Source organism: Cenococcum geophilum (genome assembly GCF_001692895.1).
Source record: "Cenococcum geophilum 1.58 unplaced genomic scaffold K441scaffold_74, whole genome shotgun sequence".
NCBI lineage: Eukaryota > Fungi > Ascomycota > Dothideomycetes > Gloniales > Gloniaceae > Cenococcum > Cenococcum geophilum.
In genome coordinates, this window is record NW_027137632.1 from 807,457 (window position 1) to 827,368 (window position 19,912).

General features: G+C 32.9%; 1 protein-coding gene across 1 annotated transcript; it reads left to right on the forward strand.

Annotated features, from left to right (window-relative positions):
* Positions 1 to 15,734: 15,734 nt before the first annotated feature.
* On the forward strand, positions 15,735 to 19,700 carry K441DRAFT_449314 (uncharacterized protein; the record flags this gene model as incomplete). The annotated part of the gene is made up of 3 exons (XM_067641685.1): positions 15,735 to 15,830; positions 17,758 to 17,770; positions 19,648 to 19,700. Coding segments are annotated over 3 exons (162 nt in total), but the record flags the coding sequence as incomplete, so codon positions are not given.
* Between the last annotated feature and the right edge of the window lie 212 nt (positions 19,701 to 19,912).

A 19,912-nucleotide genomic window follows, 5' to 3' on the forward strand; every position in this document is an offset into this window, starting at 1 on the left:
GGGGGCTTTATTAAGCCTGGTTAAGCCCCTTTTAACTTACCTATTCTCTTTACTAAAAAACTAAATAGAGGACTTTGTTTCTGTATTAACTACCGTAAGCTTAATAACTTAACCCTTAAAGACCGCTACCCACTGCCTTTACTTAATGAAACTTTGGCCTAAATAAGTAGAGCTAAGATCTTTATAAAGCTTAATATCCGTTAAGCTTTTTACCGGATTAGGATGGACACTAAATCGGAAAACCTTACTACCTTTTAGACTAACTAACGGACCGGCTATATATTAGCGATATATAAATAATATACTCTTTAACTACCTTAATAACTTCTGCACAGCCTACCTAAATAATATTATAATTTACTCTAAGAATAAGTTAGAACACAAGGAACACGTCTATAAGGTCCTCTAATAGCTTTAGAGAGCTAGCCTCCAGGCTAATATTAAAAAGTTAGAGTTTAGTGTTAAGTATATAAAGTACTTAGGGTTTATTATTAGTATAAACGGAATTAAGGCGGACCTAAAAAGACGGCCGTAATTAACTAATAAGAACCCCTACGGACCGTAAAGGGGGTGTAGTTATTCTTAGGTTTCTGTAACTTCTACCGACGCTTTATAAAGAACTATAGCAGAATTACTTAGCCTCTTACTTGCCTTACTAGAAAGGACCGGCCCTTTTATTTTAACGCCATATACAAGCAGGCCTTTAATAAGCTTAAAAAGCGGCTAGTCTCCGCTCCTTTACTTGCCTATTTTTACCTAGAACGGCCCTTAATGCTAAAAACTGATATATTAGATAGTGTAATAGCGGGTATTTACTCCCAGAAGCAGCTAGACGGAGAATAGCACCCTATTACCTACTATTTAAAGACTATAGTAGATGCTAAGCTAAACTACATAATCCATGATAAAGAAATGCTGGCTATTATCTCTAGCTTTTAGTACTGACAAACACAGCTAGAAGGAGCCCCTAAGCCTATTTAGGTAGTTTTAAATTATAAGGCCCTAGAATATTTTATAATAATAAAGGCCCTTACGGCCTGGCAAGCGCGCTAGGCGGAGGTCCTATCTTAGTTTAACTTCCTAATTATATATAGGCTAGGCGCCACTAACCGTATAGACGCTCTTATAAGGCGTAAATAGGACCTAGATAACTAGGTAGCTGTAAAGATCTTATTATAGACTTAGACGTTACTATAACTAGAGCACCTTAACCTTTAGATATAGGGAGAACTAAATATAGACTCTTTAGATGCTGAGATATATCCTATTAACTCTATAAAACTAAACCTTATTAATAAATTACTACAGGCAAACTATACGGCCCCTTCTCTATAGGAGTACCGTAAAAAGGCAAAGAAAGTTACTAGCCTATAGTCCCTTAAAAGTGGATTACTTAAATACTAGGAATGGCTAGTAGTAATAAAGGAATAGAACTTACGGACTTGGCTTATTACTAAAGCATATACCTAGGTCTCTACGGCCTACCCCCAAAAAATAAAACCCGTAAAATTATTAGTGACTATTACTACTAGCCCGTAATAGTTATAAATATTAACCGTTACGTACGGAACCGTAACAACTGCTGTAGGTTTATAATTCTACGAGATAAGACTCTAGGACTATTAAAACCTCTCCTAATACCCGACCGCCCTTAGTAGTATATCTCTATAGATTTCTATAAGCTACCTATAGACCGCAATAAATATAATATGGTTATAATTCTAGTTAACCACTTTAGTAAGTGCCCGTTCTTAATTCCCTATTATAAAAATATTAATACTAAGGAGGCGGCCCGACTATATATCCACTACGTCTACTATATTTACAAATTACTAGATACTATCGTATCTAATTATAGCCTATAATTTATATCGGCCTTCTAAAACGAGTTTACCCGGATCCTAGGTATTAGGCTAAAGCTCTCTATAGCATACCACCCCTAAACAGATAGCTAGATAGAGATTATAAATTAGTACTTAAATTAGAGACTTTAGCCTTTTATTAACTACTTTTAGGACAACTAGGGCAAGCTGCTACCCCTAATAGACTACGCCCAGGCAACCCTACCCTATAACTCTATAGGATCTACACCTATCTAACTAGAAATAGGGTATTTACCCTAAATAAGCTTTAACTGGGATAGGCTAGAAGAACTATAGATCGTACGCGAGAAACTATCTTATAAGGAAGCCTAGTAGTACGCTAAGCGCTTAGAGGAAGCCTAGATAGTAGCCCGTATAAATTTAGAAAAGGCCTAGAAATTAATAAAATAATAAGTAAATAAGCATAGGCGTGAACCTGATTTTGCTGTAGGAGATATAGTCTAAGTTATAATAAAAAACTAGAAGACGGAACGGCCTAGCTATAAGCTAGACTATTAGATAGCGGGACCGTATAAGGTCCTTAAAAAGATAGGTAACTTATATAAAGTAAAGCTCCCGGATTTAATTAAGGTTTACCCTATTTTCTTGCCGGATAAGCTACGGAAAGCTATAAACAACCTATTGCCCGGATAAAAGAATAAACCGCCCCTACTAATTTAAGTTAATAGCGACGACAAATAGGAAATTAAAGAAATACTGGCCTATAAACTTATAAGGGGAACGCTAAAGTATTATATTAGTTAGAAAGGATATAACCTAGACCCTACTTAGTACCCTATATAGAACTTTATAGGTAGTCCCTATAGGCTTTAGAAGTTCTATAGCCGTTACCCTAATCAGCCTAGACCGCTAAAATACTTAAACAAATAGATGGAATGCTGGTATAATAAAGACAATAAGCTACCGGAAGAGTATAAAGATAGGAACGCCCTATGGGTATAATATGGACTATAAAGCCTAAGGGCAGGCTTTCTCGGAGGGGGGGGGTAATATTATAGTACCGGTAAATTGCTATTATATAATAGTAAAGTGCGGTTACGTGACCGGAGGATTGTATATAACTTTAAGCGGTGCTTTTGTTCTTCCCCTTTCCTTTCTTTAGCTTTAGATCCTTGTTTATAGACAATCTAACTATATAGGCTTGCACGCGTCCTTCTTACTATGCTTATGCCTTGATTAACTAAGTCGCTAATAAAACGTAATAGATTATCTTATCATTATAGCTAATTAAAACACCCTTTTATGCTTATAAAGCGAACCTAGCTAATTTTATACAATCTTCTTTAGCTATAGGGGAGTAAATAGTAGATCCTAGAGCCCTTAGGTAGTATACTAAGGGAGGTTTGCCCTTAAGCTTTTTATAAGGTAATATACTATTAAGAGCTCTTATAGGGCGTCTGTTTTTAATATATATAGCTATAAGGAGTACGTCGGGCCATAAAAAGTCTAGTATATTACTAGTAAGGATTATTAAGCGGGTAATCTCGGTGGAGGTTCGTTATAAGGGCTCTACTACTCCGTTCTCTTCCTAAGTGTATAAGGCGGTAGGTTCGAATTCTATACCTAGATTATCTATTTAGGTAGTTGCTTTATTACTACAAAGCTCTACTCTGTAGTTAGTACAAATTCTAGTAATTTTAAGGTCGAATTTAGTGTAGATCTAGTTATAGTACCTCTATAGAGTACTGAGCCACCTATCCTTTATATAGATGGTATAAACTATAGTAAACCTTATATAGTCGTTAGTAAAAGATATATAGTATCTTTCGCCTTTAAAGCTAACGGGGGTAATAGGTCCTACTAGATCCGTATAGACAAATTAAAATAGTTATATAGCTCGTTCCTAGGGCGTTCTATTATACCTCTTTCTGGCATTAGATTAAGTATAGGGCTTATAGTATTTATTGCTAACGTTATTAAACTTAATACCAAGTTTATTTAGGTGGGGTTTAAGGTTACTATAGCTAAGGTAGCTAAATTGGTAATACTAAATGGGTAGACTTTTGTCGTTTTTAATTATTTAGAGGATTGATTTTAATAAGTAGTTATATTACCAAATTAGGTAGAGTTGTTAAACTTTAGATGCGTATTCTATTACCTTACTATTACATTTAAGTTTATGAGTCTTCTTATTAAATAAGATGCCTATTTCCTTAAGTCGGCTTCTAAATAGTAGGTTTGCTAGTAAATATAGTATATAAAAAACATTGTGTAGAGTAAGCGTACTTCCATAGCTTCTATTAGGTAGTGTGGTTTATATAAAGACAGATCCTTTGCCTACTAATTAAGCTCTATAGGGACCAACTATACCTAATAAGGTATCATTATTAACGTAGTTAAAAAGAAGTTTATAATTCTTACAGTAGTAGACGGTAGCGGCGGTATTATCCTATGCGCCGTCAAGGTCCAATAGCGAATATGGCCCGTGCGCGAACACCAAAATTTCAATCAAACGTCTCTACCACAGAATCTATGGCTTCTCACCTAGATTATATCACTATAATGGGTCGCAAATATGCAGGAATACCTTGATCGAACCAAAGGACCGTAGAGTCAAGTATAGATTAATTTTGAACTTTATTATCACGAGTTGGTATCGCGATTAATTAATTAAGTCTTCAGCTTTGTTTTGTCAAGACTACGTTAAATCTAGACGATCTGGTTGGTTCGCTTACTATTGGACCTTTCTTGACGGCGCATGGGATAGATAAAGTCGTACCTGCTTAGTTGGGCTTATACTACCGCTGCTACAAGCTCGCGTTATGGATTTGCTTTAGATTTAACTTAATTAGAGTATTTATTAAGCCAAATAGGTGGCCCGGTTATCCTCTACTTCTTCCTTACGCGGATTCTATTGCCAATATTCTTTAATGCGTTTTCTAGGTTTCTCTCCTAGCAGTCTTCTTTATAGTGCGTAGTTCTATTATATTTTACGTAGTTAGGGTATTTATACATTCCTACTAGTATAATCTTTCTCTTTATAAAGGTTCCATCGTTTAAACGTACTACTAGTGTAGTAGAAGCCTCTTACTTAAGCTTACTATTAAAGACAATAAGTTTCTTACCTAAGGCTCGCGGGTCGGTATTTCCCTACATCTAACTTATTCGTTTAGTTGTTTTAAACTAAGTATAGTTAGCAGAGTTAATTCCGTGCAAAAGGGCCGCTTAGGTAAGAAGTTTATAGTTAATAGGTTAGTCTATTTCAATAAGGCGATTAAGGTTTAACGTAATATAGGAGACAAACTCCTCTATATTCTTAAAGTCTTAAACGCGTTTAGTAAAGAAGGTGGCTATAATATCGGTAACAGCTGCCGGATTAAGATCCTTAAAGCATTCTTTTAGGGCCTTTTATTTTTTAAGCGCCCTTCTAGCGTTTAATATAAATAGCTTATAGATATCGCCAATGTTTTAGTTAATAAAACCGGCTGCGTAGGCTAGCTATTCCTTATGTTTCTCCCGTTCCTTTACTAGGTCAGCTAGTTTAATTTTTAGCTATTTGCCAGTAAAGCCTAAGTCTACCCATTTCTTCTTAATTGACTTAAGTGTAGGAAGAGGCCGCGGTAGATTATTAAGGACCTACTTAATGTTTCTAGATCGGAAGTGGTTTTATATATTAATACTAAACATTGGCTAGTCTTCCTATCTAACGAGCCTTCAAATAGAGGCTTAGACGATACGTTCATCGCTTATATTAATGGGGCTTTATATAGTAGGTAGTTTATAGTAGGCAGTCTATAGGCCTTATTAAGATAACGTTATTAGATTAGTTTCCTTTATAAGGAGTGTTTATAGTATAGGTTTTAACTTAGTATATTCCTTAGCTAGTATAAGCAGTTCTAATAAGCTTCTTTTAATCCGCTACTAATACGGTTATTATAAGGCTTTATTTTTAAAACCCTATCGTACTATTTATAATAATAGTAAGGTTATTTACTAAATTGTTACGGACGCTTTAAGTACAATATTATAACTACTTAGAGAAGAGTCGGAAGAAGCTAGTTAGTTAATATAAGCACGGTCCAAAATAGAGCCGGTAGAACCATATAACAAGGAATAGTAACCAAGGTTATATAATAAGCTCTACGAGCTCTATAAGATCTATAAGGAACGTCTTACGTACCTTATATACCTTACATACCTCACATATAAGAAGGATTTCATAGGAGTACAGTTATGTATTTAAGGACCCTTGGTCCCTACCTAGATAGTTCCTTCCTTATAATAAATCTTAGAATATAATTAGAGTTAATCTATTAGGCAACCACTCTACTAGTTATTATTATATTGTTAACTTCCTATATTACCTACACACCTAGCCTATTAATAAGTCCACCATAGTTCTTGCTACAAGGCTCCGTTACATATTCACTACCACAGTTATAGTATTAGAAGTTAAACAACATGCTACTAAAAGCAGCCATAATAACGCCATTAATGGCAGCAACAACCTTAGGGTTAGGTAACGACACTAATATAGTAGATACTAACTCGTAACTAGTTACAGTTAGACAGTTATAGGTAATAGTTAATTAGTTAACAGATAATAACACAGCACTTAAATAAAGGGTTAACGGAATAGGAGCAGCTAAGGTTAAGTTACCTTTAATTAAACAATTCTTAGGAGAGAGATTAAAGGTTAAAGGATTCCTTATATAAATACACTTTAAAGTTATACAGAAAGGAGCAAAGTTAGCGACACCTATAGATTAAGTAGTGTAGATGGGTTTATTCCTAACGGGAAGGGCGCTTAAATAGTTTAAACCCTACCTTATAGAGATATAAGATAATGGTATAACAATAACTAATTAGAAAGTATAATATATATTCACAAGCTAGACTAGATTTGCGAAATAATTAATATAGATATTCGGGGACCCAGAAGCAATAACTATAGTAAAAAAAAAGCTTTAGGACCTAATATAGCAAACCTTAGTAATTAAGTACACAACGCAGTTTTAGACGTTAGCTATATAAGTTAAATAGAATAATAGGGCGCTTATAGCATAGTATAAACAGGGACTTAAGGCTAAAGTCTAGAATATAATTATTCTAATAGAAGATGCGGACACCCTTAGGGAATTAATAGATTAAGTAATTAAGATTAATAATAGGATCTTCTAAAGGGAACAGGCTAAAAGAGGCTAGGACAGAGTTTTATAGTTATATAAGATATAGAGTACGCAATAACCAAAGCTAAATTAAAAACTATAGTATGGCGCAGAGCTAATAGACTTAAGTAGTACTAAAGAATCCTATAAGAGATAAAGAAAACAACTATAAAAACCTAGAAGTTAAGGATTAAGTAATTATAGGACTAAAAAGCATAGGCTAAACCAAGGATCTTAATAGCAGAAGACGTTTAAGCGGACTCTATAGCAAAAGCAATAGTTTAAAAACGGAGCTTATATAAATTACGGAAAATAGGGTTATTTCGCCAGAGATTATAAAAGTAGTTAGAGTTATTATATAGTAAAGGGAACTAAACTAATAGTATATAACACATATATATAGAGGGATAATAGTATACTATAAAGAACCAAAGAGTATTTAATTAGAAGTTTTGCGTTTTATTACAATAACGTATATTAAATTTATAAAGACGCCAAGTACGGTGTAAGCTATTAGCCATAAAAGCTAGAGTTAAGAGAACTTAAAGAAACTAAAGAGTTAGATAAAGAATAAGATAAACTCTATAAGCTAAATTAAGATATTATAGTAATATGCGGACAAAAATTAGTAATAATAATAATAGAGTCGGAGTACTTATTAATTAATAGTAATAAGGAAGAAATAAAAACTAACTAGGGGTATCTAAACCTTAATAACGCAATAGAAGTAAAGACTAGAACCGCTATAGAGCAAGGTTTAATAACGGGTATTATAACACTATTAGATACGGCATCCATCGCTTTATAAGATGGAAGGAATAATATTTATAGGTAATTAAGCAAGTAGATAACTGCTAGTACTAGCTTACTATTTAATAAAGGTAAAAGGCTAAAGGCTTAAGATTTTTAAGACAAGATAAAAGACGACCAAGATTCTTAAAACGAGATAAGGCATGCTTAAGGACCTATAATAGACAATAACTAATAAAGCAGAGCAATAGCTCAGTTCAGTAATATATAAATAAGCTTAGGACGAAGTTTCCTAAAGGCATAAGATTCTCAAGATAAGATAAGTAAGATTTAAAACTCTTAAGACAAGATAAGAACACTAGTAAAGTCTAGTTAGACTAAGGCTAGAGCCTAGCTTAAGAAAGAAGCGAGCTTAAAATTAAAGAATCTAAGGGATTAAGAATTTGGAGTACAAATCAGGACACCTATAAGTAAGAGGTAAGAAGCTTCTTTATAGATTAGAGAATCTGCAATACAAATAGTAGTTAGGCTAGGAGATAGGTACATAGACCCAAAAAATATACTAGGGGAATACAGTATTTAGCCTAAAGATTAAAAAGTTAATACTATAATTAAGAAGTAAGAAGACTTTAAGGATCTACTTATAAGGCAAGCAGTTAAAGAGATAATAAGTAAATTTAGAGCGAGAATTACCTTATAGTAAAACAAGAAACTAGATATAGAATTTAGCACACTAGGTCGTATATAAGATAAAGCACTAGTATAAAGAATTACTAATAGGCCGAGAGTAGGTACGCTAAAAGCTAAGTAGCTTACTAAACTAAAAAATAAAGAGGATCTAGGGATTCTAACTAGGTTTAAGGAACGGTATATAAAAGGCTATTACGACGCAGTAATAAGAAGATACTTCCTTATAAATAAACCGTACATACTCTAATAGCCGTACTAAAAGTAGTATAGGCAGCGACATAATAATAAGTAGGAAGATTTCTATATATAGTTGGATAAGAGAGTTATTTAGGACCACCCTATTACGGAAAAAGTAATAAATTATATTAAGGGAGCCTTAATTATAACATTAAAGAATTTAAAGGAATGATTAGAGGACTAAAGAAGTAAAAGACGTATCTTAGTACCTATAAATAAAGTTATAACGTTCAGATTAATATAATAGAGGTTTAAACTTAAAGATAAAAATAAGTTAAGAGTTAACCTAAAGCACCTAGCGTATTACATATTAGCATAGATTATATATATAGATAATATATATAAAATATATAAAAATCCAAAAGAAAAGAACCGAAAATACCCTATAAGGATATATTAGGCGCCAAATAAGCAATAGTACAGGAATGCTAAGTATATACACAGCTAGTATCTAGTAAAAGTTTAGGAGTTAGGAGACTTAATACTTTAACTAGGAAGATTCCTTATAGAAGAATACTTAGATAAATAATAGTAGTAGGAATGCCTAGAAAATACGTGTCTATAACATATTAAGGATAAAAAGCGAACTAGGTATTAGCTAAAGAGTAAGCTAAGTATAATAGGATCTAACAGCTAATAGTTAGGAAAAGTAGAGGCCTATAGGACTAAAGGGAGCTAGTAATAAAGCCTTAGACCCTTAAAGGAATTTAAGGATAATACCTAAATTTATAAGTCAAATAGCAAGATTAACAGTTTAAAGCATTAATAGATAGTGGAATAATAAGGAACTACATCTTACTAATAGTAGTTAAAAGGATAGGGCTACTATACAGATAAAAGGAGCACCCTTACCTATTAGTTATAATTTTAGGAGATCTAATAGCCTATAGAGGAGGTATTATCAATCTTAAAATAGGACCTATTTAGATAACCATTAAAGGGAGATAAATTAAGATGTCTTTTAATATATTACCATTAGGGAATAATAAGGCAGTATTAGGAATGCCTTAGTTACAGAAATATAATCTAAAGATTAATTAGATTATAAGTTAGGTTAATATTAAGGATACTTAACGCTATAAGATGCGATAACAGGCCAAAATAGTATAGTACTAAGTAGGGGCAACCTATAAAGAAATAGATAAAGGACTAAGTTAATAATAATAATAATTCTTCTTTGATTAACGTCTGATATAGATACTATCTAGCCCCACACAGACTACTCCGTATATAAGGGAAAAGTAATATTAACGGGAAAAAACCCTTGCTGCTAGGGGGGAGGAAAAACCCTATAAGCCACCTCAGTAGGATAAAAAACCCCGATTTGCCATATCTGTCTATAGCGGCGGCCCTACGGGTCTACGGCTACGTCCTGTCCTCCTTAGATGTTTAAACTCCTTAGGAACCACTACTTCCTTCTCTAGCTTACCCTAGCTAGGGTTCACTACGTCCTAGCTAGGCCTTGCCAATTAATTACCGTACTACTATTTCCCGTATCTTAGCTATCCCCTATATGCTATTTCTTATCTAACTATTACTATATACGCCATACCTTCCCCCCCCTAGGGCCTATTAAAGGCGTAAGGGGGATTTATCTATTCTAACTACCGTAATACTAATAAGCGAGCGGGATATTATATATTTGGGTATCTTTTATACCTAGGCCCTAGCTAGGCCCTTTCTAAAGGTTACTACTCCGTTAAAAGAAGATAGGGAAAACCGTGGGTCGTAATCCAGGCTGCTAGGTAGTATTTAGTAGAAAAAACGGCGAGTGACCGTATGCTCCGCGGGCGATCGCCTTAGGGGTTAGGAGGGGCCGTATATTTGCTTATTCGTCTACTCATTCACTCGCAATCGCTTATTCGTCAATGTAAGAGGTCGTTAATGCTTTCTATTAGGGGTTAGGGGATGCTATCAAATGCCGTATATCCACGTTAGATTGTATAGGTGCCTTAATAGGAGAATAGCGTAGCTAAATTGTAGAGGGCCACAGTAGTGGTTTTTGAGATCTCACCATCTGAAAATTTTTTACTACCGCCCACAACGCTCATAACTACGACCACTAGGTCCTATCGCACGCTATATAACGTCTCTGCGTTGGCTCTAAGTCTAAACTTTAAAGACCTAAGTTCGTAGCCGTTACCACGTATAGGTGCAGAGTCCGTTTTCGACGGCCTAAAGGACTAAGTTATATACTAAAAAGATACTATAAGTATGGCAAGAAACTATAGTTACTAAAGAGTAAAAAGCTGTTAGAGTATATAATATAGGACTATAAGATAGAATTAAAACTAGGAGTAAGTCTAAAGTTTTTTTTCAATCTATAAGCTTACCAAAGAAGAAGGGAGGGCATTAAAAGAGTTTATCTAGGAGAACTTATAAAAGGGATATATGTTATAAACGCTTTAAGTACAATATTACGACTACTTGGAGAAGAGTTAGAGGAAGCTAGTTAGTTAATATAAGTACGGTCTAGGATAAGAACCGGTAGAGCTATATGACGAGGAATAGTAACCGAGGTCATATAACATGCTACGTATGCTACGCGAGGAACGAGAGAAACTTATGTACCTTATGTATATTACGTATATTATGTATAAAAAGGATTTTATAGGAGTACGGTTATGTATTTAAGGACCCTTAGTCCCTACTTAGAAAGTTCCTTCCTTATAGTGATTCTTAGAATATAATTAGAGTTAATCTGTTAGGTAACTACTCTACTAGTTATATTACTTATTAACTACTTATTCTTTACCTATATACCTAGCCTAATAATAAGTCCACCGTAGTTCCTACTACAAGGCTTCGTTACACAATTACTACCTAGTTACGGTATTAATAAGAAATAGTTAAACAATATACTACTAAAAGTAGCGACTATAACGCCGTCATTGGCAGCAACTACCTTAGGGATAAGCGGTGATATAAGTATGTAAGATACTAATTTGTAACCAGCCACGGTTAAACAGTTACAGGAAATAGTTAATTAATTAAATAGCAATACTAAGATACTTAAAGATAGACTTAATACGGTTAGAGTAGTAAAGATTAAGTTACTATTAATTAAAAGATTCTTAGGTAAGAAGTTAAAATTAAAAAGATTCTTAACGCAGATGCATTTTAAGGTTACTTAGGAAGTAGTAAAGCTACCGACATTAATGGATCAAGTAGTGTACGCGGGATTGTTCCTAACAGGAAGGGCACTTAAGTGGTTTAAGCTATATCTTACGGAGATATAAGCAAACGGCATGACTACTACTAATTAAGAAGTACGGTTTATGTTCTTAAGTTAGGGAGGATTCGCGGAATAGCTAATATAGATATTTAGAGATTTAGAGGCGATAACTATAGCGGAAAGAAAGTTACAGAACTTAATATAAAGAAGTTCAGCAATTAAGTATATAACGCAATTTCAAACACTTGCTATATAAGTTAAATAGAATAATAAGGCGCTAATGGCATAGTATAAGCAAGGGCTTAAAGCAGAAGTATAGGACGTAATTATTTTAATGGAAGATACGGACACCTTACGAGAATTAATAGATTAAGTAATAAGGATTAATAATAGGATCTATTAAAGGGAACTAGCTAAGAAAGGGCAAGATAGAGTTCTATAGTTATATAAGGCGTAGAGTACGTAACGACCAACACAAAGTTAAAAACTATAGAATGGCGGACTAGAGCTAATGGACCTAAGTAGTACTAAAGAATCTAAAAGATGGAAACAACTATAGAAACCTAGAAGTTAAGGATTAAGTAATTATAGGATAAGGGAGCATAGGCCAAACCAAGAATCTTAGTGGAAAAAGACGTTTAAGCGGACTCTATAGCAGAACGAATGGTTTAAAAATAGAGCTTATATAAATTGCAGAAAATAAGGTTATTTCGCTAGAAGCTATAAAGATGGTTAGAGACACTATGTGGTAAAGAGAACTAGACTAATAGAAGACATATATATATAGAGGAATAATAGTGTACTATAAGGAACAAAAGAGTATTTAATTAGAAGTTTTGCGTTTTATTATAATAACGCATACTAAATTTATAAGGACGCCAAGTACGGCGTAAGCTATTAGCTATAAAAGCTAGAGTTAAAAGGACTTAGAGGAACTATAGAGTTAGACAAAAAATAAGATTAACTCTATAAGCTAGATTAAGATATTATAGCAACGTACGGATAATAATTAGCAACAATAATAATAAAGTTAGAGTACTTATTAATTAATAGCAATAAGGAAGAAAAAGGAACTAACTAGGGGTATCCAAACCTTAATAACGCGATAGAAGTAGAGACTAAGACCGCTATAGAGCAAGGTTTAGTAACGGGCATTATAATACCGTTGGATATGGCATCCATTACTTTATAAGACGGAAGGAGCAATATCTAAAGACGATTAAGTAAGCAGACGACTGCTAGTGCTAGCTTACCACTTAATAAAGGTAAAAGGCTAAAGGCTTAAGATTCTTAAGACAAGATAAGAGATAACTAAGATTCTTAAGATGAGATAAGGCACGCTTAAGGACCTATAACGGACGATAACCGATAGAGTAGAGCAACGGCTTAGTTTAGTAATGTACGAATAAGCTTAGGACAAAGTTTCCTAAAGGCGCAAGACTCTTAAGACGAGATAAGTGAGATTTAAGACTTTTAAGACAAGATAAGAACACTAGTAAAGCCTAGTTAGACTAAGGCTAGAGTACAGCTTAAGACAAAAGCGAGCTCAGGATTATAGAATCTAAGGGACTAAAAATTCGGAGTACGAATTAAAACACCCATAAGTAAGAGGTAAGAGGCTTCTTTATAGATTAGAGAATCTACAATATAAACAGTAATTAGATTAGGAGACAGATATATAGACCTAGAAGATTTACTAGTTAAACACAATGTTTAGACTAAAGATTAAAAAGTTAATACCACGATTAAGAAGTAAGAAGACTTTAAGGATCTAACTACAAGACGTAGATATTAAGAAACTATAAATAAATTCAGAGCAAGAATTACCGTATAGTAAGAACGGAAACTAGATATAAGATCTAGTACACTAGGTTATATATAAGATAGAGCACTAGTATAAAGAATCACTAATAGGCCGAGAACAGGCACGCTAAGAGCTAAGTGGCTTACTAAACTAAAAAACGAAGAGGATTTAGGGATTTTAACTAGGTTCAAGGAATGGCATATAAAGGGCTATTACGATATAGTAATAAAAAGATACTTCCTTACGGATAAGCCGTATACACTCCAGCAGCTGTACTAAAAGTGGTATAGGCAAAGGCATAATAATAAGTGGAAAGATTTCTATATGTGGTTAGATAAGAGAGTTATCCAAAACTACCCAATTACGGAAAAAGCAATAAATCATATTAAGGGAGCCTTAATTATAATATTAAAGGATCTAAAATAACGATTAGAGGACTAGAGAAGCGAGAGATATATCTTAGTACCTATAAAAGAAGTTACAACGATTAGATTAACACGATAGAGGTTTAAACTTAAGGATAAAGATAAGTTAAGAGTTAACCTAAGCCACCTAGCGCATTACATATTATTATAGATAGCTTATATGGATAATATATATAACATATATAGGGCACCAAAGGACAAAAACCAGAAATACCCTATAAGGATATATTGGGCGCCAGATAAGCGATAATACTAAAATACTAAGTATATGCATGGCTGGCATTTAGTAGAAGTATAGAGTTAAGGGGACCTAATACTTTAACTAGGAAGATTCCTTACAAAAGAATACTTAGACGGATAATAGTAGTGGGAATACCTAAAGAACACGTATCTATAGTATGTTGAGGATAAAAAGCGAACAAAGCATTAGCTAAAGAATAAGTTAAGTACACTAGGATCTAGCAGCTAATAGTTAGGAAAAGTAGAGGCCTATAGGACTAGAGGGAGCTAGTAGTAGAGCCTTAAACCCTTAAAGGAATTTAAGGACAATACCTAAATTTATAAGTTAAATGGCAAGATTAGCAGTTTAAAGCATTAATAGATAGTAAAGCAATAAGAAACCATATCTTACTAGCAGCAGTTAAAAGGATGGGGCTACTATATAGACAGAAGAAGCACCCTTATTTATTAGTTATAATTTCAGGAGATCCAATAGCCTATAGAGGAGGTATTATTAATCTTAAAACGGGACTAATTTAGTTAACCATTAAAGGGAGACAGATCGAGATGTCTTTTAATATCCTACTATTGGGACGGGATGAGGCAGTATTAGGCATGCCTTAGTTATAGGAATATAATCTAAGGATTGATTAGATTATAGGACAGGTTAATATTAGAAATACTTAATGCCGTAAGATATAACAACAGACTAAGATAGTATAGTATTAAGTAGGGGCGACCTACAAGGAAACAAATAAAGGGTTAAGCCATATACTAAAGAGATACCATAAGTATGGCAAGAAACTATGGTCACTAGAAAGTAAAAAGCTATTAGAGTATATAGCATAAAACCATAAAATAGAGTTAGAACTAGGAATAAGTCTAAAGTTCTTTCTAATTTATAAGCTAACCGAAGAAGAGTTAAGAGCTTTAAAAGAGTTTATCTAAGAAAATCTACGAAAGGGATATATTAGACTATTGTAATTATCAGCGAGATATCCAGTACTGTTTGTACTAAAGAAAAATGGAAAACTTAGGCTATATATTAACTATAGACAGTTAAATAGCATCACTAGAAAGGATAGGTATCCTTTACCCTTAATTAGCAAAATCTAAGATAGGATTAGTAATGCGTAAATCTTTANAAAGATAGATCTAAGATAGGCGTACTATTAGATTAGGATTAAGGAAGGTAACAAATAGAAAGCAGCCTTTAGGTTAAAGGAAGGACTATATACGCTATTAGTTATACAGTTCGGACTTATAAACATACTAGTAATATTCCAGAAGCGTATTAATAATGTATTAAGGGAATACTTAGATAAATTTGTTATAGTATACCTTAATAATATTATTATCTACTTAATAAGTAAGGAAGAGCACGAAAAGCACATTAAATGGGTTTTAAAGAGACTATAAGAGGAACAGATGCTAGTAGTAATTAAGAAATACAAATTCTTTATAAGGAAGACAGATTTTGTTGGATTTATTATTAAACTAGGCCAACTTAGTATAGATCTAAAGAAGATCGAGGCTATAGTGAATTAGTAAGAACTAAAGAACGTTACGCAGTTAAGGTTATTTCTAGGGTTTTGCAATTACTACAGGAGGTTTATAGCTTAATGGTTAAAGGATATTAAGCCATTTATAAGGTTAATAAAGAAAGAAGAACCTTAGGTATAGGGAGAAGAATAAAGGAAACTATTTAAAGAGGTTAAGGAGTTATTTACTTAAGACCTAATCCTTAAAATCTACTAACTGAAACTAGAGACAGTGGTTAAAATAGATATATTAGACTTTGCACTAGGGGCATACTTCCTATAAAAATACGAGGATAGATAGCACCTAGTAGCATACTATAGTTGGAAGATAATATTACTAGAACTAAACTATAACATCTATAATAAGGAGTTATTAGGTATAGTTATAGCACTTTAGAAATAGAGAGCATTCTTATAAGGCACGGAGAAACTATTTATAGTTAAGATAGATTATAAAAACCTAACGGGGTTCCTAACAACGAAAGAGCTTAATTAAAAACAGGTTAGATAGGCAGAAATGCTTACAGAATACCATTTTAAGATTTAGCATACTAAGGGTACAGATAATGCACGAGTAGACGCTCTAAGCAGAAAAGCTAAACTATAGAACGATAAAAAGCCATTAAGGGCTTTACTGCGAAAAGACACAGATGGATTAATTAGATATAACTATTTAAAAATTATAGTAATAAAGAAAACACGGACCTATAAATTACTAAAAAATAATTAGTTATAAAAGATTTAAGACATATAAGCAGAGGATCTAAACTTAGAGTAATATAAAAACTAAGAAGTAACGTATATACCAAGAAATATTATAAAAGAATTTATTAAGTTATTCTATAGGGGATTAACTTAAGGATACAATAGAGCAATAGGCTTAGTATTAAGACTTTAAGAGGAGTATATTATTAATGGAATTTAGGGACTAGTAAGATAAGTTATAAAAGAATATTTAGATTGCTAGAGAAATAAACTAATTAGGTATAAGCTATATAGAGAGCTACAACCTATTAAAGTACTAGAGAGACCATAGGAGGTTATATTATAGGACTTTATTATAAAGTTGCTAAAGTTAAGAGACCCTATTACCGGATAGGATTATAACGCGATCTTAGTAATAGTGGATAAGCTAATAAAGTAGGGATACTTTATAGCATGTATAGAAGAAATATTAGCGGAAGATATTACTAGAATCTATATTAAAGAAGTATTTATAAGACATAGAGCACTAAGTAAAGTTATATTAGATAGAGATCTAAGATTTATAGTAGCATTCTAGGAGGTATTCTTAGTAGAATAAGGGGTTTAAGTAGCAACTTCTACCGTATATTATCCACAGATGGACGGCTAAACGGAAAGATTAAACTAGACACTAGAGCAGTATCTAAGGCACTATATTAATTACGTATAGAATAATTAGGCATTATTATTACTAGTTATATAGTTTGTATATAATATAACACTATAGAAAGGGATAGGCATATTACCCTTTAAGGCGAATTATGGATACGAACTAAGAATATCGTTATCGCTATATTAAGTAAAGAAGACAAGTAGTATAGCCAAGCAAAGAATAAAGACGTTAATAAATCTTTATACAAACCTTACGGAAACGGTAAAGGTGGTATAGTAAAGAATGAAAAGGTACTATAACGCTAAGAGATCTAAGGGACTAGATCTTAAGGAGGGGGATAAAGTGTGGCTACTATATAAAAATTTTAAAAGTTAATGATTAAGCAAGAAGTTAGACTATGTTAGACTAGGACCTTTTAAAATTATAAAAAGAATTTCACCGGTTACGTTTAAGTTAAATCTACTAGCTAAAATGAAGATCTATTCTATATAGCATATCGCGATGCTAGAGCCAGTACACGGAGATATTAAGCTACCGGTTTATAAGGCAGACACATATAGAGGACAAGAAGAAGACAAATAGTAAGTTTTAAGGATTATTAGTTATAAGGATATAGACGACGAAATATAGTATAAAGTAAAGTGGATAGGCTACGATAAGACTACCTAGGAGCTACTAAAGAATCTAAAAAACGCTATGGGAAAGGTACAGGAGTATTGGAGAGGAAAAGGTTAGGCAATATTAAAGAAGAATCGCCAAAAAACAAGCCATTTAAGGGGGACCTAAGAGGAGCACTTGCCAAGGTATTTATAGCTATTTCCTTCTCTACTAGAAAAGAATCCGTTCTTTTATTACTAAGTTTTTATAAACCTTATTCTATAAGTTTCCACTCCTTAAAACGAACCTTTTTACAAACCTTCTTAAGACGAAGCAACCGAGCGGACGCCATAATACGGATATTTAGGGCTTTTTACTTTACATTACGAAAACGCTTAAGCTTAGTAAGGGCCTACGCTAGATTACCATTAAGCTTCGCAGCAGTAGATTAAATATAAGACCCTATAACAAATTACTTAGGGAACTTAAAGACTATTAAGAGTAATAGAACGCGCATACTTAGCGTTAGAAGAAGAGCGAACGTCGCAGGACAACCGAATATTTACTTTAGTACACTCCGAGTAAAAAGAGGGTTATTAAGACGAAGGACTCGCTAGCACAATATAGACTAATTTCTCTTTTGCACAATAAGAATATGGAGATGGTATTATTTTACTAAGCGATAATATAAAAGCAACTATACGAGTATAACGTTACGCGTATAAAGAAGAAGAAGCTTTAGGTATAATAAGTAAAGATATTAACTAAATTAATTAAATAGATATTATACCTCTAGTAAACGACCTAGAGATGCTAGGTATCTTTAAGGACGAAGATAGAGAGGAGGGAGATAGTGTTACGAACGCTTTAAGTACAATATTATAACTACTTAGAGAAGAGTTAGAGGAAGCTAGTTAGTTAATATAAGCACGGTCTAGGATGGAACTGGTAGAGCTATATAATAAGGAATGGTAACTAAGGTTATATAATATGCTATATATACTACGCAAGGAACGAAAGGAACTTACGTACCTTATATATATCACGTATATTATATATAAAAAGGATTTTATAGGAGTACGGTTATGTATTTAAGGACCCTTAGTCCCTACCTAGATAGTTCCTTCCTTATAGTGATTCTTAGAATATAATTAGAGTTAATCTGTTAGGCAACTACTTTACTAGTTATGTTACTTGTTAACTACTTGTTCTTTACCTATATACCTAACCCAATAACAAGTCTACCGTAGTTCCTACTATAAGGCTTTGTTACAATATATTAGACCATTGCAGTTATTAGCAGAATATCCAGTACTATTTATACTAAAAAAAAATAGGAAACTTAGGCTATACATTAACTATAAATAGTTAAATAGCATCACTAGAAAGGATAGGTATCCTTTACCCTTAATTAGCAAAATTTAAGATAGGATTAGTAATGCGTAAATCTTTATAAAGATAGATCTAAGATAGGCGTACTATTAGATTAGGATTAAGGAAGGCGATAAATAAAAGGCAGCCTTTAGGTTAAAGGAAGGACTATATAAACCATTAGTAATATAGTTTAGACTTATAAATGCACTAGTAACGTTCTAGAAACGTATTAATAATATATTAAGGGAACACTTAGACAAATTTGTTATAGTATACCTTAACAATATTATTATCTACTTAATAAGTAAGGAAGAATATAGAGAACACATTAAATAGGTCTTAAAGAGACTATAAAAAGAACAAATACTGGTAGTAATTAAGAAATATAAGTTCTTTACTAGGAAGACAGATTTTATTAAATTTGTTATTAAACTAGGCTAACTTAGCATAGATCTAAAGAAGATTAAGGCTATAGTAAATTAGTAAGAACTAAAGAACGTTACGCAGTTAAGGTCGTTTTTAGGGTTTTACAATTACTACAGAAGGTTTATAGCTTAATAGTTAAAGGATATTAAGCCATTTATAAGGTTAACAAAGAAAGAAGAACCTTAGGTATAGGGAGAAGAATAAAGGAAACTATTTAAGGAGGTTAAGGAGTTGTTTACTTAAGATCTAATCCTTAAAATCTACTAACCGAAGCTAGAGATAGTGGTTAAAATAAATATATTAGACTTTATACTAGGGGTATACTT